The sequence below is a fragment of the Delphinapterus leucas genome, chromosome 7, assembly GCF_059928025.1.
Source record: "Delphinapterus leucas isolate spDelLeu-1000000601 "Yukka" chromosome 7, BTC_Dleu_Yukka2, whole genome shotgun sequence".
Taxonomy (NCBI): Eukaryota; Metazoa; Chordata; class Mammalia; order Artiodactyla; family Monodontidae; genus Delphinapterus; species Delphinapterus leucas.
Genome location: NC_143135.1, coordinates 19,275,092 through 19,302,843, shown reverse-complemented (window position 1 = coordinate 19,302,843; position 27,752 = coordinate 19,275,092). Strand labels below are relative to the sequence as shown.

The window sequence follows — 27,752 nt, the reverse complement described above, 5'->3', positions numbered from 1 at the left end:
ACAAATACTGAAAGATAAGTCTCCATGGTCTGGAGTTTTGTGAAGGTTTGTTTTCTGTATTTTGCTCAGGACATATATGAGTATCCTCATTTAGTGTGCATTAACAAAATTTATGAAATGGAAAGATTTTCCAATATCATGTGCTTCCATTTAAATAGATTAATACATTGTCCTGTAGCAACCCCCTCCCCTTCTTTTTTTCTTTTTATTTATTCTGGGCAGAAGCAAAAAACAACAGTAGTTTTCTCACTGCCGCTAAACACTTATTATACAATTTAATTATACAACTTTATATGTAATTTGTATATTTTCTCAATGTTAAGAAAGGTTGGAATTTCAGAAGTTTTTTTTTTAAAATAAGTTTATTTATTTGTTTTTGGCTACGTTGGGTCTTTGTAACTGCGCGCAGGCTTTCTCTAGTTGCGGCGAGCAGAGACTACTCTTCGTTGCAGTGTGTGGGCTTCTCATTGTGGTGGCTTCTCTTGTTGCAGAGCATGGGCTCTAGGCGCACCCGCTTCAGTGCTTGTGGCACGTGAGCTCAGTAGTTGTGGCTCATGGGCTCTAGAGCACAGGCTCAGTAGTTGTGGCACACAGGCTTAGTTGCTCTGGGTCATGTGGGATCGTCCTGGACCAGGGCTCGAACCTGTGTCCCCTGCATTGGCAGGCAGATTCTTAACCAATGCGCCACAAGGGGAGCCCAGAAATTTCAGAAGTTTTGTTGGCAGCACTTAAAAAAAACAAAATGATAGGAACTGGTATGTGTTGTAAGAATGCTTCATTCAGTACCTAAATTTGGATCTTGACAGTGCACTATCAGTAATTCTAGGAAGTTTCTTTTTTCTCTCCTAGAGCCAGATGTATCTTATTTTATGCCCTGGAAAGACAACAGAGTCACAGCTGATTTCTATCTAAAACAGAGTTTGTAGGAATTCATATTTCTTCTTATGGCAGAGGAGAAAAAATACGAGGTACCTTGATGTTTTAAGGCAACTGTTTAGACTCATCTTTATCTGAAGTAGCTTTTGTACAGAAATCACTTCCTAATCAAATATAAGGATATGTATATTTTGGGGGGAGAGAGATCTTTATAAGAGATTTGACTCTGTGAAAATCCATATAGTGAGAAAAGGATAAATGGCTTCCTAAAAGACTATGACTCCTCACTCAGGCATTCACGTTACATCTGTGATATTTAACGACATAATTATCTTCAATATTCTTATTAAAACCAGTAAGACAAAGCACTAAATAAACAATTTAACACATTATTTAAAACTTACATTGCAGAGGACAGACAGCAGAAGCAAGAAGAACTACAATCCTGCAGCCTGTGGAACAAAAACCACATTCACAGAAAGAGAGACAAGATGAAAAGGCAGAGGGCTATGTATCAGATGAAGGAACAAGATAAAACCCCAGAAAAACAACTAAATGAAGTGGAGATAGGCAACCTTCCAGAAAAAGAATTCAGAAAAATGACAGTGAAGATGATCCAGGACCTTGGGAAAAAAATGGAGGCAAAGATTGAAAAGATGCAAGAAATGTTTAACAAAGACCTAGGAGAATTAAAGAATAAACAGAGATGAACAATACAGTAACTGAAATGAAAACGACACTAGAAGGAATCAATAGCAGAATAACTGAGGCAGAAGAACGGATAAGTGACCTGGAAGACAGAATGGTGGGATTCACTGATGCAGAACAGAATAAAGAAAAAAGAATGAAAAGAAATGAAGACAGCCTAAGAGACCTCTGAGAAAACATTAAATGCAACAACATTTGCATTATAGGGGTTCCAGAGGAGAAGAGAGAGAGAAAGCACCCGAGAAAATATTTGAAGAGATTATAGTTGAAAACTTCCCTAACATGGGAAAGGAAATAGCCACCCAAGTCCAGGAAGTGCAGAGAGTCTCATACAGGATAAACCCAGGGAAAAACAGGCTGAGACACATAGTAATCAAACTGGCAAAAATCAAAGACAAAGAAAAATTATTAAAAGCAGCAAGGGAAAAATGACAAATAACATACAAGGGAACTCCCATAAGGTTAACAGCTGATTTCTCAGCAGAAACTCTACAAGCCAGAAGGGAGTGACATGATATACTTAAAGTGATGAAAGGGAAGAATCTACAGCCAAGATTACTCTACCCAGCAAGGATCACATTCAGATTCAATGGAGAAATCAAAAGCTTTACAGACAAGCAAAAGCTAAGAGAATTCAGCATCACTAAACCAGCCCTACAACAAATGCTAAAGGAACTTCTCTAACTGGGAAACACAAGAGAATAAAGGACCTACCAAAAAACCCCCAAAATAATTAAGAAAATGGTAATAGGAACATACATATTGATAATTACCTTAAACGTGAATGGATTAAATGCTCCAACCAAAAGACAGAGGCTCACTGAATGGATACAAAAACAAGACATATATATGCTGTCTAAAAGAGACCCACATCAGACCTAGGGATGCCTACAGACTGAAAGTGAGGGAATGGAAAACGATATTCCATTTCCAAATGGAAATCAAAAGAAAGCTGGAGTAGCAATACTCATACCAGATAAAATAGACTTTAAAATAAAGAATGTTACAAGAGAAAAGGAAGGACACTACATAATGATCAGGGGATCAATCCAAGAAGAAGATAGAACAATTATAAATATATATGGCACCCAACATAGGAGCACCTCAATACATAAGGCAACTCCTAACTGCTACAAAAGAGGAAATCGACAATAACACAATAATAGTAGGGAACTTTAACACCTTACTTACACCAATGGGCAGATCATCGAAAATGAAAATAAATAAGGAAAAAGAAGCTTTAAATGACACAATAGACCAGATAGATTTAATTGATATTTATAGGACATTCCATCCAAAAAGAGCAGATTACACTTTCTTCTCAAGTGCACATGCAACATTCTCCAGGATAGATCACATCTTCGGTCACAAATCAAGCCTCAGTAAATTTAAGAAAATTGAAATCATATCAAGCATCTTTTCTGACCACAACACTATGAGATTAGAAATGAATTACAGGGAAAAAAACGTAAAAAACACAAAAACATGGAGTCTAAACAATACGTTACTAAATAACTAAGAGATCACTGAAGAAATCAAAGAGGAAATCAAAAAATACCTAGAGACAAATGACAATGAAAATATGATGATCCAAAATCTATGGGATGCAGCAAAAGCGGTTCTAAGAGGGAAGTTTATAGCTATACAAGCCTACCTCAAGAAACAAGAAAAATCTCAAATAAGCAATCTATCCTTACACCTGAAGAAACTAGAGAAAGAAGAAGAAACAAAGCCTAAACTTAGCGGAAGGAAAGAAATCATAAAGATTAGAGCAGAAATAAATTAAATAGAAACAAAAAAAAAATAGCAAAGATCAATAAAACTAAAAGCTGGTTCTTTGAGAAGATAAACAAAATTGATAAACCATTAGCCAAACTCATCAGGAAAAAGATAGAGAGGACTCAAATCAATAAAATTAGAAATAAAAAAAGAGAAGTTACAACAAACACCACAGAAATACAAAGCATCCTAAGAGACTACTACAAGCAACTCTATGCCAATAAAATGGACAACCTGGAAGAAATAGACAAATTCTTAACAAGGCATAACCTTCCAAGACTGAACCAGGAAGAAATACAAAATATGAACAGACCAATCACAAGTAATGAAATTGAAACTGTGATTAAAAATCTTCCAACAAACAAAAGTCCAGGACCAGATGGCCTCACAGGGGAATTCTATCAAACATTTAGAAAAGAGCTAACACCCATTCTTCTCAAACTCTTCCAAAAAATTGCAGAGAAAGGAACACTCCCAAACTCATTCTGTGAGGTCACCATCACTCTGACACCATAGCCAGACAAGGATACTACAAAAAAAAGAAAATTACAGACCAATAACACTGATGAATATAGATGCAAAAATCCTCAACAAAATACTAGCAAACAGAATCCAACAACACATTAAAAGGATTATACACCATGATCAAGTGGGATTTATCCCAGGGATGCAAGAATTCCTCAATATATGCAAATAAATCAATGTGATACACCATATTAACAAATTGAAGAATAAAAACCATATGATCATCTCAATAGATGCAGAAAAAGCTTTTGACAAAATTCAACACCCATTTATGATAAAAACTCTCCAGAAAGTGGGCATAGAGGGAACCTACCTCAACATAATAAAGGCCATATATGACAAACCCACAGCAAACATCATTCCCAATGGTGAAAAACTGAAAGCATTTCCTCTAAGAACAGGAACAAGGCAAGGATGTCCACTCTCGCCAGTATTATTCAACATAGTTTTGGAAGTCCTAGCCATAGCAATCAGAGAAGAAAAAGAAATAAAAGGAATACAAATTGGAAAAGAAGTAAAACTGTCACTGTTGGCAGATGATGTGATAGTATACGTAGAGAATCCTAAAGATGCCACCAGAAAACTACTAGACCTAATCAATGAATTTGGTAAAGTTGCAGTATACAAAATTAATGCACAGAAATCTCTTGCATTCCTATACACTAATGATGAAAAATCTGAAAGAGAAATTAAGGAAGCACTCCCATTTACCATTGCAACAAAAAGAATAAAATACTTAGGAATAAACTTACCTAGGGAGACAAAAGACCTATAGGCAGAAAATTATAAGACACTAATGAAAGTAATTAGAGATGATACCAAAAGATGGAGAGATATACCATGTTCTTGGATTGGAAGAATCAATATTGTGAAAATGACTATACTACCCAAAGCAATCTATAGATTCAATGTAATCCCTATCAAATTACCGATGGCATTTGTTACAGAACTAAAACAAAAAATCTTAACATTTGTATGGAGACACAAAAGACCCCGAATAGCCAAAGCAGTCTTGAGAGAAACAAAAGGAGCTGGAGGCATCTGACTCCCTGACTTCAGACTATACTACAAAGCTACAATAATCAAGACAATATGGTACTGGCACAAAAACAGAAACATAGATCCATGGAACAAGATAGAAAGCCCAGAGATAAACCTATGCACCTATGGTCAACTAATCTATGACAACGGAGGCAAGGATATACAATGGAGAAAAGACAGTCTCTTCAATAAGTGGTGCTGAGAAAACTGGACAGCTACATGTAAAAGAATAAAATTAGAACACTCCCTAACACCACACACAAAAATAAACTCAAAATGGATTCGAGACCTAAATGTAAGACCGGAAACTATAAAACTCTTAGAGGAAAACATAGGAAGAACACTCCTTGACATACATCACAGCAAGATCTTTTTTGATCCACCTCCTAGAGTAGTGGAAATAAAAACAAAAATAAACAAATGGGAGCTAATGGAACTTCAAAGCTTTTGCACAGCAAAGGAAACCATAAACAAGACGAAAAGACAACCCTCAGAATGGGAGAAAATATTTGCAAATGAATCAATGGACAAAGGATTGATCTCCAATATATATAAACAGCTCATGCAGCTCAATATTAGAAAAACAAACAACCCAATCCAAAAATGGGCAGAAAACCTAAATAGACATTTCTCCAAAGAAGACATACAGATGGCCAAGAAGCACATGAAAAGCTGCTCAACATCACTAATTATTAGAGAAATGCAAGTCAAAACTACAATGAGGTATCACCTCACACCAGTTAGAATGGGCATCATAGAAAATGTACAAGCAATAAATGCTGGAGAGGGTGTGGAGAAAAGGGAACCTTCTTGCACAGTTTGTGGGAATGTAAATTGATACAGCCACTATGGAGAACAGTATGGAGGTCCCTTAAAAAACTAAAAATAGAATTACCGTATGATCCAGCAATCCCACTACTGGGCCTATACCCAGAGAAAACTAATTCAAAAGGACACATGCACCCCAATGTTCCTTGCAGCACTATTTACAATAGCCAGGTCATGGAAGCAACCTAAATGCCCATCAACAGACGAATGGATAAAGAAGATGTGGTACATATATACAATGGAATATTACTCAGCCATAAAAGGGACGAAACTGGGTCATTTGTTGAGACGTGGATGGATCTAGAGACTGTCATACAGAGTGAAGGAAGTCAGAAAGAGAAAAACAAATATCATATATTAACGCATATATGTGGAACCTAGAAAAATGGTACAGATGAACCGGTTTGCAGGGCAGAAATTGAGACACAGATGTAGAGAACAAACGTATGGACACCAAGCGGGGAAGTGGCAGGGGGTGTGGGTGGGGATGGGATGAATTGGGCGATTGGGATTGACATGTATATACTGATGTGTATAAAATTGATGACTAATAAGAACCTGCTGTATAAAAATAAAAATTAAAAAATAAAAATAAAAAAATAAAAAAATTAAAATTACATTGCTTCAAAGCACCACACTGCTCATAAGCACTCATCTGAATCTTTTATTTATGTAAGTATGTTGGAGATTATCCCAAGAGGATAAAATATTCAGGTTTTTTTGTGTTTTTTTTTCACCTTGATCAATATTTACCTTGGAAATGTTGGATAACTTGGGGCCATCCACTTAATTATTTTTTTTCATGTTTCAGTAAATCCTGTTCTATAAATGTTTCTTTCCTTTTCTTTCTTCTATGTAAATAACCCTTCTATTGTCAAGTTATTTCCCAACAGATCTATATTCAGAATTTCATAGTATGTAGGTTTTAGATAATATCCTGATTTTTAACTCTTTGATTATAAGGCCTAAAACCAATCATGGACTAGCAACATTTTCTTCCTCAAAAAAAGCATTGATCAATGTTCCAATCTAAAGTTCTAATTACCTATTTCAATCTTTGGAAAAGATGATATTTGATTCCAGAATATTCAGAATATGAGAGAAAATGATTAAAGCTATATCAGGGCCTATGTGTATGAATTATGCCAAATTCTTCTAACATTTTGTCACCACAGATGTGTTTGGACATTTTCAAAAGAATTTAGGAGATTGAGGTGATAGCCAGGTATAAAAGAGTAAGATTCTGGAATAGAAAAAACTGTTGGAGAAGCTTCTTTCTAAAGCATTCTTTGATGTTTTCCCAAAGTAAACTGCATAACTTTAGTAGGAAATATATATATATACATACTAAAATTGTCATTAGGTTATTTCAACTTGGTTAATTGTAAATGGCATATTTTTGATGCACATGAGTATTTAAGAATACTGCCACTTGGTTGCCTTTGTTTAGAATAAAAAGAGCGACAGAAATAGAAGTGTGTTTTGCTACAAGGATAGACCAGATATTTAAATAGTCACATGGGCTTTCTGCTGTACCGAGGAAGTCCACTTTGTGTGATGGACTCTAACTAGTGCAGCTACCTTATTGAGGCACCCAAAGCCAAGTACATGATTCAGAACAAATACAGACACTGCTAATCATACACATTTAGAATTCATTTTAGTGTCCTTTAAATGATACAATTATAAAACTATACCTTTCGTCCCCAAAACCCGCAGTGAGGAACTTTTGTCAAAAGGGTTTCTAAACTGACTGTAAAAGTCAAGTTTGGCTTAACCAATCTTTCATCAATATATGTATAGTTTTAAAAATAATTTCTAATATGTATTCATTAGGGCAACTATAATCTCTTACAGGACTGAATTGTATGCTTGACTTTCTTACCTAAATTTTTAGTTCAAGTTCACCTTTCATTCTGGTAGAATTTATCTAACTGCTCAGCCACCCCTCACAGTTGAAAGGAATTGTGTGCTGGAGCTAACTCCTTAAGAATTATAAGTTCAAATGAAAGAAGGCTTCCAATCAGCAAAGACAGAGCTTGGAGAACACAAACCAAGTAGAGAAGGCAGGATTCTTTCCCTTATGGATTTATACCAGTCTTCTTTGCATTAGCACTAGATATTCCTTGGTGAGTTGTTTGGTTGGTTGGTTTCTAAGCTGATCTACAGCTTAGAAATATATTAAGTACATTCAATATTGAATAGCTTGACAAATGACAGCCAGCATGGGTTTTCCCTTTTCTTGAGTCTTCTCCACAGTAAAAGCAAATGTGAACTGTGTTCCTAACAAAGGGAGGTAGGAAATGAGGGAGAAAAAAGCCTCTAAAATATGGTGATCAAAAAATAGAGGCAAGGTCCTTGTGTGGTCTCATTCATTTGCTATCTCTTCCTCCTAGTTCTCTGACCTATTTTGCTAGTAATGATTGGTTTTTCACACCTGGAGATCACAAAACCCTGGTGTGAGGTCCAGCCTGCGGAGTTATGTGTGAGTATCCAAGCTGCTCATTCATCAGGAGCTGAAGTTTTCCCTAGCTTAGTCAACTCTTGTCTCACCAATGAGGTGGCAGTTTTCAAGGGCCAGTAATAAGAGATGTATATTTTCACTATGCTTCACATAGATAAAGACAGAAGTCAGACACATACTATATTAAAATATCAGAAGAGTGCTGAGGTGCCAGTAACCAGAAAGTTCCTTTTTAACTTGGAAGCTAGTGTATGTTTCATACCAAAAAATTCCTCCAGTTCCCTGAAGTACCTTTAGTGAATTACCAGTGTATTAGCCTTGCTACCTCTTGGTAAGCATCCATCTGTCACAACAAATCCATACACTTCTTTACAGCCCTACAATCTGCATTTGGAAGAAGAGAGTCAGCTCTTCCAGAAGGATGGAAGAAGCCATGAGGAGGTTTTGGTAATAACAGTAACCTGATATTTTGAAACTCTAAGGTCCTGATTTTCAGCCTTCCACCTAACAGTAAAATTAAAGCTAGCCCCCAGTAATAAACTGATATTTCTTTAATCATATTATATAGATTGTGAGTGACTCAAAATCAGAAACCAGGTCTTGTTAATAGTGTGTCCATACACTAACATCACTGTTTAACACATAGTAGGTCTTTAATAATTATTGTTGAATTGAACTGAGTTTGCTGACACTCAGCACCAAAAATGATTTTTCAACTTGGATAATTTAGTGTACCTTTGCATTCTGCGGTTGCACTTCATTTAGCCAGCAGAATTTTATTTAGGAGACAGAGAATAAATTATACTGAAACTTTCTTTCAAGTGGAATTGAATTTACTTCACAAAATCATCATTTTTTAATCTGAGCATTCTACAAAGGGTGACCCTAATGAGAAGGAAAAAACACCACAGCATCCTTGAATATAGATCAAAAACTCAAGTCATCCATTGAAACAGGACCCTGTAGAGATTGGTGCTGTGATTGGAGATTACTATAATATTATCTTTCTTAGAAAGTAGGAAGTCTAATTACCTTCGTTTCTCACATTTGAGCCATACTACAAATGAGTTGTGTCCAGGTACAGAAAAAACAACAATATTTTATTTATAATCTTATTTTTAGCTTTTGATCTACAAATTCGGGTTCTAGATTTGTTTAAAAGATCATGGGTTTTATAGATGCTCATATGTAAATTAATCTATTGTTTGCTTACTTTTTGTTTTCCATTGTATGGTCCTCCTCATAAATACAGAACAGGTCATTACATGAAAAATATAAGATCTTGCATTTTTTCCTTGTTCTCTCTTAAAAATCTATTTCTAATATTGCATTCCCCATTGGACTACTTCATAAGGGCATGAGAGGGGGAAAAGAAAAGACAGAGGAAAAAAAAGAAAGACAAAAGAGACTGGATCTCACCACTAGAATTCACCATAAAAATCTCAAAGTGTAACAGAATTCTTACAAAATTTCCTAGACCAGTTCTTTAGGGAATTGAGATCTCCTATGAAAAATATGGCGATTGGGAAAGGCAGGGACAAGATGTGGGAAAATAGTAAATAAGTGCAGCAAAAACAGGTTCTGAGGAATACACATAATTTTGTCTGCTTTAGATCACAATAGAATTTTTAATAAATAAATTTCTTTTCTTTTTTGTTTTTTTTTTGTAAAGACACTTTTTTGAAACAGTAGATTTAGCCCAGTCATTTGTGTCATTTTTAATAAACTGTCTTTTTTTTTTGATTGTTTGTTTTTCATAACTGTAAATGTTTTAGATTTGAGTCTCTTGGACATTGTCTTTAGAGTTCATTCGGATCAATAACGGTTCATGCACTGAACTGTGTATTGAATTTATTGTGTTAACTGTTGTTGTGTGGTTGAAGGGAGATTTGTAAGAGTTGTAGTGGTTTAGGTGCTCATGCTCAATAGCAGGCATGGGCAGGTGGCTTTCCATGGGTGTGTCTCCTGTAATCTCATCATCCACATTAATGATTTCAACAGTCCTCGTTGGGGCATGATGGTTTTGCCGATGGTGCTGCTTCCTCATCTTGTAGAAAATGACCAGCATCACTGCAGCCATGAGTGTGATGGCCACAAAACAGCCAATGATGATTTTGGTAGTCTTCATGACTTCATCGATTCCTGGGATCCCACTGTTTATATCAGTCACGGGGATGGTGAAAGTTTTTTCTGTTGACCTTGTGCTCTGTGGCGTGAGAGAGGTGGTCACGTTGGTGGTCTCCCAGTCGATCACCGGAGTGGGACCCACATTGTTATCTGTGGTCCTTGCCTCATCCTGAGAAGGTTCCATAGTCTCTACTGTGACGGTTGAAAAGTACGAGAAGGGAGTAGTGTTTGCTGCGGTAACATTCAGGGTGGCCGAGGCAGTGGTATTTCCAACAGAATTACTCACCATACATGTGTACATGCCTGTATCTTGCACAGTTACATTCGTGAAGTTTAACGTCCCATCGCTGAGCACGGCTATCCGCACTTTGTACGCCCCATGTGTCATGACTGTTCCGTTTGGAGTAATCCAAGATACAGAAGTCAGGGACGTGGAGGCCCGACATTTCAGCTCAGCTGCCATGCCTTCAGTGACATTGAGGTCTGCTGGGGGCTCCACAATGACAGGAGCATAGCATGTGAAATAATTCTGGTCAAGCTCCCCAATGTACCTCCCTTTGAGATTGGGAGGCGTGTTACACCGGGCACAGCAAGCTGTGTTGGAGGGGGCCATGTCTTTTATCCACCAGCTGAGCCACAGTATGTCACAGTTACAGTTCCAGGGGTTGTGATGTAAGTGTATCCGTTCTAGATGATGCAAGGGTGTGAAGAGGTCATGAGGCAGTAATGTTAGATTGTTGTGTGCCAGGTTGATCTCCACCAGTGACTGAAGGTTATCAAAGGCATTCCGTTCAATCACTTGAATCTGGGACTGTATCATCCACAGTTTTTGAAGGTGCATCAACCCCTGGAAAGAGCCAGGCCTGATGGCAGACAGATGATTCCCAGAAAGATCCAGCTCATCTAGTTTTATGAGCGGCGTGAGGTTAGGGATTTCTCGGAGGTTGCACATGGCAAGGTTCAAATACCTCAAGTTGGACAGACCTTCAAAGGCACCTTCTGAGATATACGAAAGCCTTTTTAATTCCCCTAAGTCTAGTCGGCGCAAAGAAGGGATTCTGTTAAAAGCATAAGAAGGGATGCTTTCGATGGGGTTGTTTCGCAACCAGAGCTCCTTCAGTTTAGACAAATATACAAAAGCTCCATTTGGGATGGTCGTAAGACGATTGTCAAAGAGTTCCAGGGTGTTGAGGTTTGCCAGACCATTGAAGGCCCCAATTTCAATTGTTCTGATGTGATTCCTACTCAACTGTAGGATTTCCAGGTGCCTCAAGTGTTTGAAGCTATTCACTTTGATGATCTGGATTTGGTTCTCATGGAGGTTCAGCAGCCGGGTGTTGGTGGAGATGCCATCGGGAACCTCACGTAGGTTTTTCCGAACGCAAATCACCTTGCTGAACTGGTTGCTGCAGGAGCAGACGGAAGGGCAGGTTTGAGCCCGCACCAGACCAGCCACCACGAGAAGTTGAAGAGCCAGCAGCACCACAAGCAGGGGGTCAAATAAGGCCCTGTTAAACCTAGGGCCTATCATTATCTGCTGTGGATGTAAGGTCATCTTGTTCAACATTCATAATTTATCTGGTGCTGGTCCTTCTGGAGTTCTAATAATCTGCAATACAATGAGAGCAAAAAAGAGTATTAGATCTCCTCCAGATGTCTTTCTGGAGTCACTGTATGTAGTGTCATTTATTAAGCCATGTGGCTCATATTTATAGAGAAGTGTTTTTGTACTTTGAGTCAGCAGCCATCCACAGCCAATATTCCGTCAGATGTGCAATCACAGAGAAATGGAAGAATGAGGTAGAGGGCCTTACTGTAGTGTTTATCAACCAAGTCTGAGCGGAATGCATGAGGACATATGAAATGTACCCCACAATTAGGCTCAATGTCCAGACCAGATTGGAAAAGTTCAGAAAATAAAATTGGGGTGGGGGCTATACCAATAAACTAAAAATTCCCTCGCAAAATTATTAATACCTGGCATTTTGTTGAGGATTAGTCTATGTGCCAGGCACCACAGGCTATGGAGTTCACAAACAATCCTATCCAAGAATGGCTACATAACTTGCAGGGCTCAAGGCAAAATGAAAACGTGGGATGTCTTGTTAAAAATTATTAAGAATTTCAAATCAGTTACAGTAGGGCATGAAGCCAAGCATGGGCCCTTCTGAGTATGGGGCCCTTTGTAATTGCACAGGCTGCATGCCCTGATCCTTTCTTATCCTTACAGCATTCCTCTGAGGAAGGAACTGTTACAGACTCCATTTTCAAGATGAAGAAATTTAAAAGTAGGGGAAGTAACATGCATGCAGTCACATGGTTAGTTAGTACAGAACCAGGGCTTAGATGGTCAGCTCATCGGTCCAGGAGAAAATGACCTCAAGAACTCCATGAAAAAGTTTCTGCAAGAATGATGGCAAAAGCAAAATATTTTTCACAATTAATTTTGTTAAAATACCTTTCCTTTGAGGGTGCCCTGAGCTGTAAACACTGGCAACTTATCATATAGTTCCTGTGAAAATACACTGAAATAATGACATGCACAAATATACATAAATTTCTAGAGATGTTCATATACAAAAACTCATGACAACAGAGCCAACTGCTACCCATAGGTAGATATACCACAAATTAAATCATGCCCCATGAAACATAATGTTTATGCACAGAAAAAAATCTTAGTATTACTAACTGTATTATATATGTATTATGTCCCTACTCTTACTGATTTTAAGTAGATTTCTGGGAAGGAAATAAAACAACTCACTTCCTGCAACTCTTCTGGCACAAAGAGGAATTCCAAAGCTTGTGTTACCCAGTATAAACCCCACTCAACTGGCTTATCATGGATTGGGCACCTGTGTAATGACTTCTCCCAAATTTCTCATCTCAATAAACAGTGCCTCTTCTGTGAATCTCCTGGGAAGAAAAAAAAAATGTGGAGGCTCACCATATCCAATTCAAAAAGGCACTAAGACAATAATTCAGTATTTATTATGTGTCACCTTGGGCAGGTTACTTATCCTCTCCATGGCTCAATCTTACTTGCAAAATGGGAATGACATAATTACATAACCCTTAGTGTTACTGTCAGAATAAAATTAGTTAATGTTCATAAGGGCTTAGAATAATGCCTTCCATATGGAAAGAACTCAATAATATTAGATATTATTATTATTACTACTACTGTATTGTTGTTTCCCTTAGCCAGACATTTTGCTAAGTACTGAGCATACAAAGGTGAAGAATATAATCCTCATCCTTGAGGGAATTATAAATTATAATTCAGAAGGTAAGACAGATAGGCAAACAGATGAAACAAAATAATGTATGTTCATTGCTCTAAGGCCAAGACACATTGGTAGGAGGGAGCTGAAGTCAGAGTAACTCAATCTGTGCTGGTAAATCAGGAGATTTTCAAAGAGGAGGGTCACCTGATCTAGATTTTGTAAAAGAAATTGATAAAGAAAAGAAAGAAGAGCAGAGGGACCAGACTGAGCTAAGACAAGGAAACATGAAGGATGCTAGTACAACCAAAGCACCATAAAAATTCCTCTGTGGTGGGAGAACAGAAAGCCTGGGGAAGAGAATGGGAAAGAAGCTGGGATGAGATCAGGTCCAGACTGAAGAGTTGGTTACGCCAAACTTAAGAGTCCCCGTTTTATCCTACAGGCGACATATTCTGTTTATACAAAGAAATGCTATCATCAGCTTTGTTTTTAAGAATGATAATGTTAGATTAACAGGGAGACAGAAAAGTTTTGGAAGAAACCAGCAGCAAGGAGAAAAATTAGGAAGATCCTCCAGCTGCTCCAAGTGAGCCTTACAGAAAAGTCAATTCCAGAGACAAGTGGAGTTTTTTGGTCATCTCTTGCATGCCTACCATTCAAGGTCTTGAGGAGAGAAGGGCCGTCTGTCTCCTCTTTAGGAGTATAACCCTTCTACCAGTGGTGAGATTCGCAATGTTAATTAGCATTTGTAAATAACTACATCTTCATAGAGTACACAAGACAGAGAAGAGGCTCTTTTCCTATAAAAAGAGATTCTTCACTCAGTAAATGTATCTGCCATTAGCAGCCCTTAAATATACACCCACATTCACAGAACTGCAGAAAAGGACCTGAATCTCAAGAAGGTGAGGTTTAAAGTAAAAGATGCTTTCTGGCTTCAGAGGCTTGTTTTGGTCTCCTTCCCTATGGCAGTAAAGAAATTTGACCACTGGGTGCTGAGTTGTTACTCTTTCTTCCAGCCTTCTGTGGCAAACTGACTTGCTGCCTTTCTCCGGGCTCTTGCAGCTCTAGGTTGACTTTTCACACCATTCAGTACTATGATCATTTGTCCCTGGGTCTGTTTCCTGCACTACCTTTTGAGCTCCCTGAGGACAGTGGCCATGTCTCATGGTCTCTTCTTAGCCTCCTGACAACACAGTACCTGGCATAGTGATGTGTACCAATGTATTAATCATGCCTTTTATTTTCTGTATTTTCTGATGTTTTGATATGGGGCTTTGCTTATCCTGGAGAGACTGCCCCTCCAAGGGCTAGCTAATTCCTAGAGATAGTAAAGGACGGGCTCACAGGCATGCCCTTCATATTCAAGTCAACCATTAGGAAGCCAGTACCCCAACCATTTCCTTTATCAGTTTTTACAGGGCTCTTTACACTTGAGCCACTATCCCTCTGCCCTCATCATCCCAGGGCTAGATACCAGGCAACTGGGATAGCTCCTGTGTTCTAGAACCCACTGAAATTATTCATACCACAACAATGTGGCTGGCAGGCTTCTCACCCTCAGTCAGATTAGGGGTTTTCCTTCATTGTAAGTTTAAACACAACCTTAAAAACCTTTGTTGATTTCCATTTTAAGTAGAATCTTATTTAAATTGCCAGTGATCATGACCACTGAAAATTTGTCATTCATGTGATTCAGTATTTTCATTGCATATGTTCCCCTTTCCCCAAAACACACTTCTGAAGGTAAGTGGGAATTTTTAAAAAGAAAGAAAGAAAGAAAAAAGAACAGCACATAAAATCTCTAATATATTAATTGATAGACGCTTTTAGGATTGGGGTCATAGGGCCCTACTCCTCCATCCCTCCTCCCACCTCCCACCCCATGACTCTCTCTAGAATCCTAGGGTCTCTGGCAACAGAGGTCAAAATAACTGGTTGACTGGAAATCGCACAAAAGTGAAAAAGACACGTCCTTATTCTGCCATTTGCTACCTTTATCCCTTTAAAATATGAAATAACAAAGGCAGCCATGTCCAGTGGTCAGAGAAAAGGCTCATGAAGACTTTGAATTTATATGCCTGCTTGAACCCCCATGACCCTACAATTGGGAAAGTTACTTCACCTGTCTATAGCTTACTTTCCGCATTTGTAAAAGGGAAACAACAGAGCTACTTACTCAAAAGGCTTTTGTTAGCACTGTCACATAATACAGATAAAGTTACTGGCTCATAATAAGTAATAAATATTTACTACATTTTAAAATAAAAAGTGATGGGAGCTTCTTCCTCTTATATAAGATAGGAATAACACTAATACTTATTATTCAAAGTTGTGGTAAGGATGAATCGGAATGACCAGAAACATACTATCAGTAAATTATCAGAAACATATTATCAGTAAAACATACCGAAATATGACACATTGCTCTTAATCGTAGAGTATGTGCATCTCCCCGTTTTCAACCCCCGGGTTGTTTTATTTTCTATTTCTTGCTTACTTCAAGGTCTTTTTGCTATTGCAATTAATGAGATTGCCTGTAAATCAGTCATAAGTAACAATTTATGAATTATAGTTGGTTCAAAGCTAATTTATAACCTGCCGCAGATAAAGCTTGGTACATGCGCTGAATCGAGTAAACTACTATCAACAAAAGGTTTTCTATTTTAAAATCTAAATTATGTTACCTTCCATCAGAAGCCAGGTTTCAACATCTCTTTCAGAAGATGTTTTTATCACATCAAAAGGAAATCAATTTAAAGGTACGCACTTCCATTACGATGTCATCTCATAGCATTTATTTACAAATGGATCTGTGTGGGTTTTGAATTAAACTATAATACTTTTAGCCTTGTCCCAGAGGATATCCTGACTTTTTGTCAACAGACCTTTCTTCTTTCCTTACCCATGCTTCAGTGCACTGAAAGACACAGAAGGAACTGAAGGAGGGAGAGTAGCTAATGGGGATGATTTATTTAGCACAGTATCATTGCTAAGTCAGCATAGACTGTTGTCTAGACAATGGAACTAGTTTGCAAGCAAGGCGGGAGAAAGATACATTTAGTTAACCACAATCAGCCCTTCCATCTCAACAGACCACATATTCACAATCACATGTATCTGCAACAAACCTCCCTAAACATTGAGAAGCAAAACCCCACATTTAGAAAGGAGACTGAGACCTCCACACCATACCTCACCATCAACATCAAATTGACTTAACTCTGCCATGGTCTCTATCAGCTCTATCCTCTTCTGAAATTCTCCTGCCAAAACAGTTTCATTGTCCTTAGAGAAACTTGCCCAAAGATCTATCAACTCTTTCAGGGAAAGCATTAACAGAAGTCTGTGCTCTAGGACTTTTTGAATCTTCTGCTTCACCTTGGTGTTTTCTCCACTCCTGGATTGTTGTATCATAATTCTTACCTGATCCTCATCAAGTTCCCACATTGAACAATTCTCCTAAAAATCAAACTTCCAGTTCTCAATAAATTCTGGCTTAATCTTCACCACTCCACCCATAGACTCTCCTGGACCTCTGTGGGGTGGTGCTTCCCCTTAGTAAGCAAACAACTCAGCTCTGTCTTACCAACAGTTTGTGTTGGTGACATTTTCAGAATCAACGTTTTAAACAGAACTAAAGATGAGTTATTCACCTAAAATATGCTTGAACTCTAATCTTTCTGTCTGTCTCTCTCTCTCTCTCTGAATTTGTTGCCAACCCAACATCCTACTCGCATACTCTTTCCCTAGAAAATTTTGTTCAGGAAGATTGACTTTCATCCTAAAAAAAAAAAAAAAAAATCACAAAACTGTATTATCTGCTTTGGGAGAGGCTGGCCCAACCTTGATGAGTTCATAGAATTTGGTTTAAGCTAGTACTAGGCAAATGTTTTCTGAAAAGGGCCAGATAGTAAATAGTTGAGGCTTTATAGGCCATATGGTCTCCAGTAGCTACTCTACTCTACCATTGTAGCTTGAAAGTAGTTCTAGACAAAGGTAAATGAATGTGCATGGCTATGTTCCAGTTAAACTATTTATGGGTGCTGAAATTTGAACTGTATATAATTTTCATATGTCTCAAAATTTTCTTAAAAATTTTTTTCAACTATTTAAAAATTCCAAAACATTCTCAGCTCACAGGGCATTCAAAAACAGATGGTGGACTAACCTTTGGACTACAGTTTGCTGAGTTCTTGTCTAAATAAACATTGGTTGTAGCATTCCTATTGCCAGAGACTGATCAGGTCTGGGCATGTGACACAATTTGGCCAATGAGATGTGAGGAGAGGTCAGCTGAGGGGGTTCTGGGATTTTTTTTTTTTTTTCTCCCACTAATATGAAGAAAGACAAGGGGAAGGAGTAGTTCTTTGTTCTGTTTCTGGGTATTGTTGTGGGTATAAGATAGGGAGAGTTGCTGCAGCCATCTTGTGGCCAAGACAGGAGGCAGCCTGAGGACAAAGCTGATGTGCTAAGGAAGGAAAACATGGAAAGAGGGGAAGGATTTGCATTTCTGATATTGTGACAAGCAGCTAAATAAATGAATCCTGTAACAGTTTTTCCTCTGTATTTTATTATTATGTGCAATAATCAATTCCTTACAGTATAAACAGTTCATTATTTTTCTGGTTACTTACAGCCAGACCTACCTGATGCTTTCATAGTCATTCTCCTCTCTATCTCTATTTCTCGCTATCTCCCACTTCCCCAAACCAAGAGCAAAGAAAAGGCAAATAATACAGAAAAATTCTGATTTCTTATACCATTATATACCTGAGACCTACCAAAGAGAGCAAAGTAAGATGAGGCAAAATGATTTGCTTATAAGAAAGGAGGCGAGGCTCATCCCCACCTTGCTAAGAAGGCTTTCTATTGTAATCATTCCTCTGGATAGCTCTTTAAATTTTAAAGAGTGCTAGAATACACAGGAAAAGGAAAAGCAACAAATTAAATAACATCATTATCAAAGATAGCTCACCCCCCAAATCAAATTTATTTTACAACTATTTCCTAATATAGTTCATTATTTTTTCCCATTCGAAACCCAGTTTTGCAAATCTGTTGAGCTTTCCTCCCTCATGCAGGAATATATGGCTCTGCACATTTACAGAGAAAGAAAATTTTTGTAAATAACGCCCAGGGCTGACCCTCAAGGCAAATGTAATGGAAGTGATACAAGGCTTAAATGGCTGTAACCTGGGTACTGAACCTGTCAAGTCAACAGGAGGCTCTTTGGCTATATACACTGACCTTGCAATGTTTCTAGAAAAAGTTGGGATTTTCAAAAATTGATTTTTAAGGAAAGAAAAACCACCTGGATCTGCATTTTCACTTTTCTAGAAGACTTACCTAACTTGTAGTAAAGGAATACATGTGTTTAGTGTTTAGAAGTGACAAGATTACAATATCATTAGATAAGAAAAAGCAGTGAGTGGAGAGAAATATGTATTAATGGAAGAAAAAACCATAACAACCCATGTGGCTAACATGTTGCTACGTTCTGGAGAGTATAAGAAGGGATAGAAAAGAGCTAAGGTGACCATGCCTTCTAGAACTTTACAAACTTATTGGAGCTGTAATACAAATGCATAGATACCTATCAAGAATAAAAAGTGTACATATGGGTATCTAGGTACTAATGTAAATCAGTGTATTCGATATTTAAATGCCATAAAACATTTAAATGTCATAGATAATCAGAAAAATTTTAAGAAGAGGGTTTGGGATTTTATGTAGGTCCTTAAAGGGATATAACCTTGCATTGAGGCAGGTGATGGAGGAAGGCATAGATGACTTGTAAAAGAAGAGGAGTAGGAGAGTGAAATAAAAGAAAAATGACTTAATGGAAGCAGAAGACTTACACAGCAGAATTTAGATAGTTAAGTTGGCCCAACTGAGGGGCAGTGAATGCCTGGTAGGAGAGTTTGGATTTGCTTCAATAAAGAAACTTAGGAAGACACGCCAGGCTTTTAAGCAGGAAGGGCATTGGTGAGAGCATTATTTTAGGAAGGCTCCATCCTTGTGCATAAAAGAAATTGGAAAGTGGAGTGGTTGATGGAAAAGGCAGATGACTTCAATAATCGACACCCCTAGCATTACTTTAGAACAGAATGGAACTGATCTTCAGTCTGATTATCTGACTACTCAGACATGTATAGCTTCAAATTAGTCATCCCTAGTTGAAATCCTGTAGAGCATGAAATGCCAGTGAAGGCAAAATTAGCTTCTGTATGTAGTCTCATTAAAAAATACTGGTTTACACAGAGGGAGCAGGGTATCACTTTTGAAACTCTGATGCACAAGTAAGGAAAGATGCATTTTTGATCTCTAATGCTGCTCATGTCCACATTGTAAATTATACAAAAAGGACTATGAAACACACATTCAGTTTTGGTTTCTTGAGGACATACTGTACTTTCCAACTTGAAACAATGTTGAAGCATAGAAAGACACCCAATCTATATCAGCAAAACCTAGTGGAACAAAAACCAGATTTAGAGTAAAATGAGGTGAGTTAGAAGGTTGGCCAAGTATTCTTTGGCATAACCATTCTTTGGTAAATTAGCTTTCTCTGAACTGCACCTTCCTAAGTGGGAGTGATGATAACATTAATAGACATTGAGAGAATTACATGAATTAAATGGTGTACCATATACTGAAAGAAAATCCCCAAACCTGCCCTGCACCTTCGTAAATGCCATTACCACACATCCAATTGCTCAAGGCAAAAATGTAAGGATCTTCCTTGACTCTTCTTTTTATTTACATTCAGCACAACCCTATTCATTAAAATACTGACTTTACTATTAAAATATAAATGGATCTATCTACTTTTCCTCATTGTCCCTTTCTAGACAAATCATCTTCATTTCTAACTTGGACCACTGAAATACCCTCTTACCAGTTTCTTTACTTTTGCAATTGCTTCACCACAATTAATTCTTCATACAGCATCTAGAATGAAGTTTACAAATATAAATATGTTCATGTCATTCTTCAGCTGAAAATGCTCCTATTGACTTCATACCCTTTTAGAGCAAAATGTAAACTGTTTTGGCCTCCAACATATGATTATCTGATAGTTGCCTAATCTCTCTTATCTTTCAACTTCTCTTCATTTTGCCTTCTGTCTTCAACCATATTGAATTTTCTTTGTTCCTCAAATGCTCCAAGCCTTTTCCTTCCTCAGGACCTTTGCACTAAGGTTCCCTCTGCCTGCAACACCTGTCCTTTGGTTTTTGCATGGTTGATATTCCTTTCATTCAAGACTCCCTTTAAATTTTACTTTCTCAGAAAATTCTTTCTTGATCACCCAGCCTAAAGCAGACCCTCCATCACCATCAATCAGATTACCATTTTAACTGTCATCAGAGTACTTCTAATTTAATATTTTCCTCATATATTTCAATGTTTATTTTCTTACTGCCTGTCTCACCTGAGTGGAATGTTAAGTTCCTTGGAGGAGCGTCTTATCTACTCTAGTGATATTCTTCCAGAAAAATACTCATCAAACATTTGTTAAATGCACGAATGAATGCATGAGTGTTCAAACAGATGGAAGCAGTTTGTAGATAATTAAGGCTATATGCTCACTGAGGACCTAAATAATATATTTACTAATTGATCCTTAGCATCTAATAGAGTCCAACTCACATGATAGAAATTTCATTAATTTCTGGAATGATTCTTGTCCAGTTTTTAGTTATTTTCATAGAAGTCTTCCTACAGAGAAAAGGTGGAGAGAACAAAGCAATAAAGTTCATTTCATTGTCTTCTTGCTCTCTTTATTTTTACTTTTTAAATTTTCTTTATTTTTTTGGAAGGAAAATCCTTCCTTATTTCTTTCTCTTTATCTATTCTCGTCAATAGCAGCCCTGTTTTAAGTTTGGCCAGACAATGCCCTCTACTGTATGTGCCTAAAATAACACGATTGCCTTGAAAATTACAAGTAGATGATGCATTAAGTTGTTTCCATGATTTGCTTCACATGATACCCACATGTACTGCAGAACTAAGGAGGCTTGACTCAGCTTTTGGGTCCCTCCATTAGGTCAGACCACTTAGAGCAGAGAACAAGAATTCTTATAGACCGAAAGTCAAATCATCCTCAAATTTTCTTTAAAATCGAAGAGTCTCTTGATCATCACATTTCTGCTTCTAGAACACATTGGAACCGTTAATTAGAAAATCCTTGGGTGAAAAATGTCTAATTCTTCTGTCACAATCGAAAAGAACAGCATGGATTAGGCAAGGTATTGGGGTAGGCGGTGGCAGCTCCAACTTTGTCTTAGCTACAGAAAGTCAAATCTACTTCATGTGAGGAAAGCAGACCTAGAAATATAGCTAAAGACTTGGCAAGGCTAAAAATAAAATTAATGTGTTTTTTCCCTGCTTGTTTAGCCTCATATGATGCAGGAGAGATAAGCATACCTAGTACATAGTTTTGGCTGTTTATGAATTCTTTTGATCATGTTCACTTTCTGTGCTTGATTATGAAGAAATGAAATATAGTTGACTACTTGTTTCTGGAACTAAAGGGTGGGATTTGAGGTGCTCAGGGCTATGTTTGCATTTTTATGATAGTTGCTTGCTGTGTTGGTTTAGTGAAATGCATAGCCAAGGAAAAAAGCTTAAAACCTCAAGTGACATATACTATTTGATATTTCACTCTTCAAGAAATGAAATCAGACAGTACCAATGATCGGAAATGTGCCTGTTTGTAACAATACCTGCATTCTCGTTTGCACTAATATTTTTAAGGCTGGAGCCCTCCCAATGCATTAAAACTTCACTTCTCTCCCTTTCCTTTTTGTTCTTTCTTTTTTCTTGGATTCAAGGTCCACCAAATGATTAATGTATGCATTTCCTTATCTCCAAAATTGGTGTTTTCTTTTTATACTATTCCTGAGGGAGATTTGCAAAGTAACACTTTACACACTTTGTGTAACAATACACAGGGACCTAGACAATGACTGTCCAAGAAAACATAACCCAACAATGGTTTCCCAGTGCTTACAGAATAAAGCCTAAATCTCTTCCATCCTCTACCCACTAGATGCCAGTAACACCCCCAATTGTGACAATCTACAGTGTCTCCAGATATTGCCAATGTCCCCTGGGAGGCAAATTTGCCCTCTTGAAAACTACTGCCTTAGTGCGATACGTAAGACACTCCCCGATGCTGAGCCATACTGCTTTCCCAGTCTTATCTCCCACTGTTCTCCATAGTACAGTCTCAGCTGCCGTCTGTTTCTGATTCTAAAAATATACTCCCTACTTTTCCTCTTCAAAGGCTTACTCCTGTTTTTCTCATGCCCTGGGATGTCCTACCCTGATTTTTCTTTCAAAATTGTACCCAAATTCAGAGACAATTTTACAATGACCATTTCTACTAGATTTTCTTTGGTTTTACTGGCCAGTATTAATTCATCCTTCCCCTAGGGATCTGTAATGTCAAGATTACAGAATTTATCAAATCTGTGTTTGAATGCAAATGTTTGGGAATGCATTCAATCTAGTTAATCATAAGCTTCTTAAAGACAGGAACTGGATGATGTCTAGGCACCCAGTAAATATTTGCTGAGTTGCCGTACTGAAAAGTAGTTCACATTTCAATTCATAGTCAGGAGTCAGGTTGATTAGCTAAGTTTATCAAGGTCTAGTGATAAGACCCATATGTAAACCAAAAAAATAAAAATAGTACACAATTTAGTATATATGGTAAAGAGGGGCCTCAACAATAACTTCTTGCCCTCTCAACCCCCCAAAAAAACTTATAAATAAATTAACATTGAGAAGAAGTAGATTATCAAAAATCAGCATGAAAATGGGTGATTAAAAACAATAGATTAGGGTAAAAATCTATCCTTACCAGCAATAAACTGTGTCCTAAATATGATATTACAGTACCTGGCACATGGTATATACTAAATATCTGTGTATTAAATGAGAGGGAGGGAGAGAGAAAGAGAGAGAAAGAAGGAAGGAGAGAGGAAAGAAGAAGGAAGGAAGGAAGGAAGGAAGGAAGAATAAATGTGCTCAAGAAAAGGTTGGTTGGTATAGATTACCAACTACTTACATAACTAAGTGAACACTAATGGAATGTAGGGACATTTTAAAAATCAAAGATTCAAATGTGTAGAGTACTTGTCTGTAAAACTGCCTATAGGTTGGATAATTTGATTTATATACTCTATTATTGTGAGGATACACGAGTTAATACATAAAGAAGGATTTAGAACAGTGCCTGGTACACAGTCAATACTGTATGAATGCTTGTTGCTGTTTTTCTTGTTATTTGTCTAGTCCTGGTGACAGCTGAAATCCAATTGTGGAGAATGATTGATGCATCAGACTATTATAATCTGATGTTAAAGCAATTTACCAGCCACCTTATTTAATTATAATTACCAGCCACCTTATTTAATTATAATTTGCTTTTCCATGAAAATTCATAGCTCAATCCTTGGGTTCCTAAGACATTCATGGATGGATTTCAAACCATTTGTAAATCTTTTGAAATCATATGCACGTTTTCGTATAAATGTGATTGTGTATTTTTATAAGAAGATTATTCACTGGTTTTGTTACCACGTATTCAAAGAGATTTATGATTCCAAAAAAGTTTAAATTTCACACGAAAAGATTTGACAGACTAAAGTATTTGAAGGATTTGTTATAGTTCTAGCTGTAGTTTAGCAAATTGGCATTCTGTTCTATATTCTATATTTCGTATGTGTTTAGTAAATGTGACTACACCCTTCTCATGATGAGCTACCAAAAGCAAATTTCTGAGATTAGAAAACTAAGGACTAGACCCAGGTCTTGAATAAATTCTTCCAGACAAATGTACACTGGGAAAGGTCTTGGAATGCAGTCTTCTTTTTTGATGATGAGCCTTGTCACACACCTTAAACTTGGTACTCAGTGAAAATTTGTCCCTCCATGTCATTACTTTAAGGAATTTGTGTCAGTGTAAGAATGAGAATGCTGCACGATGCAATGGGATCCAGAGCTTCTTCCACGGAAAGGAAACGGGAACTTCTCTGATCCAGAACTTTCCTTAATTTTGCCATAGTTTATTCCTCAAAGGAAAATACACGGAGATAGTGTAGGTGAATTGCTGTGTTTATCTATCTCTTAGAACATTTTGGGTAACCGTGACAGATGCCAAAGGAAAAAATATCATGTTTATTATTATTAGTGAAAGTCAGCTGTATAACAAGAATGAGAAAAAATAATATTCCATTAAAACAAATACAACCAAGCCCCAATAAGAATACCCTACTGCCAAAAAAAAAAAAAAAAAATCATGTTAAATAAGGTTGAATTGCAATAACTAGACACATGTTTTAGCCTCTCAAGATGCACAATACGATGTTTTTCTCTAGACTTTCAGTTTGAAAAGGGAATAAAAGGAAAACAAAGAGGGAGAACATTTCCAATTATACTCAGTCAAAATATGAAAATTTATTTTTCTCCTCATGACATTCTCCTGTTGGTCCACAGAGGCTAATATTTATTCTTTTGTCTTTCTACATGTGTTTGTACATTAACATTAATATTTATATATATTTTCTGTCCAGGTTAATGAAAGGGCAAGTAACTAAAGAAGCTTCTGAAAACCTAACAGGTCCATCTGAAACATAAGTCCTTGGCAAGGTAGGGAGGGAAGGATTTGATATCCAAAAGTTGTTAATACAGTTAATGACCTTGCTTCCCATGCTTCCTTTGGATTGATGACTAGCTGGGAAGAGTTGATAGCCATTAACCCGCAACTGCTCATGAATCCTTAGGAAATGCCCTGTGCTAAGGTGATCATTGCCTTTACAGGTTGAAAACAAACAAACCGACAATAGCACCCAAAAGGCATATGGATTTTTGTAATTAATTGTAATGCAATTTAAATTGACATGCAGATTTATTTGTTTGTTTATTAATTAATTTATTTATTTATTCTGAAAAGAAAAAATATCACATATACAAAGCCATTGATTTTTAAATCACCTTCTAATATTTCACCAAGTACTTTCTTCGCTATTATTAAACAGTGCAAAGCCTTAATTTCCTAGACCGTGGTCTCACACACACACACACACACACACATATACACACAAACATATATGTATGTATATATATATGTAAAAATGTCTGGGATTCATTTCACAGTAGGATGCTGGGAAAAAGAATCTCTAATGTAATTTTAGCTCTAGCTCTAATAATATATGATTCTAAGTATGCTCACCAGCACTGTGTGAACTTTACCTCTGAGGGAACTATTTCCACTCTGTAACTGCCTGTCACTGACCATTTGAAACACTGTGCTAAGACATCCCTAACATAAACAACAGTCAAGAACCAATGCCGGTGTGTATCCTGAGCGTGCATGTGATTGTGTGGATAATTACAAGGAGGCTGGTGTTCAGAGGGAACCAATAAGGTTTAAACAGTCAGTGAAGGCTATGCAGACATGAGATTTAGTAGGATATGTGCATTTGGATAAGCAAAAGGTCTGGCATTCCAAGAGAGAGAAAAACATAGGCATTTATTCCTTAAGTAATATTTGCTGAGTGCTTACTGAGTGTCAAGCAGGGTCCTCAATTCCTGACACTTAGGGCCAAGTTCTCCCATCAAGAATCTTAAAGTTTAGTGTGATTCTTAAGTGAATAAACAAGGAACTATAACACAGCAGAAAGTGCTAGGGAAGAATACACAGTGTGGTTTAGGAGCAGGTAATAGGAAACACATACTAGCAGAGAGAGAGAGAGAGGGAGAGAGAGGGAGACAGAAAGAGAGGGAGAAAGAAAGAGAGAGGGGGAGGGGGAGAAGGGGTGGAGAGAGAGAGGGGTGACAGAGGGGGAGAGAGAGAGAGAGAGAGGGAAGGGAGAGGGAGAGAGAGAGAGGGAGAGGGGGAGAAGGAGATAGAGAGAGAGAGAGGGAAGGGAGAGGGAGAGGGGGGTGGAGAGAGAGAGAGGGAGGGAGGGGGGGAGATAGGGAGAGACAGAGGGAAGGGAGAGGGACAGGGGGAGAGAGAGGGAGGGAGAGAGGGAAGGGAGAGAGAGAGAGAAGGGGAGAAGGGGAGAGGGAGAGAGAGAGGGGGAGAGAGGGGGGGACAGAGAGGGAGAGAGAGAGAGGGAGAGAGAGAGAGAGAGAGGAAAGAGTTTATTGGAAACAGGCATGTGGTAGGTGGGAAATGTATGGCAGTGAATATGAGCACAGGGCAAAGAGATGCACGACCTGATTTCCACTAGGAATATATACTGAAAACCAGTGGGATAAGGTAGGATAAGTAAAATAGCACCAGACTATGAAAAATAGACCAAAGAAATGGAAATTCTATATTGATTCCTGGGATGGGTTGTAGGGACTTGATTTTTCTCCTTTTGTTGGAAGGGAATAGGACAGTGAGAAGAGTATTTGAGGAAAAGCAAATTTGCAATAATATGGGGTACGGATAGGAAAGAGGGCACTCTGAGACCTGAAGGTCAACTACAAAATTATTTCAATAATTGAGGTTTGAGAAAAGGAAGGTCTGGGCTAAGCTCTGCTTTTTAGCTACAATACAGCTTGACATGATAGCATGATTTCCTATCTCTGGTCTGCAATTCTTAACTTGGTGGGACTCCCTTTCCACTTCACCAACTCCCCTGATTCCTGACCCCTCATTGGCTGCTTTCTCTTCTGTATATTTTGGACTATGTAAAACATCAGAGCAAGTCCTATACATCTGGTCCTGGCTCCTACTGAAGATCTCGGGGCCACCGCCTTCCAGTTTTCAGCATGATTTAAGAGTTTAATAAATTCACCCAAATGACCCAGAAAAACCTGATAAGGAAACTCTTTGAGTCTGTGTTTATGAGTTCTGAGCAAGGGAAGGAAACAGAGTAGACTCTTTCTCTGATTTCCAGGCAATGTCATTTAATCGGAATGCAGATAGCAGGGATGGCCTCCTAATTGGACCTGGAACTGGTTTCAAGTAACCTCAACACTGTTAACATTGCATAATGAGGAAACCTTGCAGATGACATGTCAGATAATGGAAATGACTGTAACCAGCGATTTCTTTGTTTCCCCCTAATGACCACAAAAGAGGGAATCATACGGCAAATGCAGACATTTGGAAATGGGATTCTTATTTATTTACTTGAGGCAGTCCTTATTTTGCACCGTGCTTG

General features: G+C 37.7%; 1 protein-coding gene across 1 annotated transcript; it reads right to left on the bottom strand.

Moving 5' to 3' along the window:
• Nucleotides 1–8,761: 8,761 nt before the first annotated feature.
• On the bottom strand, nucleotides 8,762–12,399 carry LRRC4C (leucine rich repeat containing 4C). The gene has a single exon (XM_089914913.1). It carries the CDS (start codon nucleotides 11,913–11,915, stop codon nucleotides 9,993–9,995), a length of 1,923 nt encoding a protein of 640 aa, XP_089771039.1. The 5' UTR covers nucleotides 11,916–12,399; the 3' UTR covers nucleotides 8,762–9,992.
• Between the last annotated feature and the right edge of the window lie 15,353 nt (nucleotides 12,400–27,752).

What these genes read in the sequence shown, in the direction of transcription:
- LRRC4C (XM_089914913.1), bottom strand. Translation starts at nt 11,915, where the DNA reads ATGTTGAACAAGATGACCTTACATCCACAGCAGATAATGATAGGCCCT.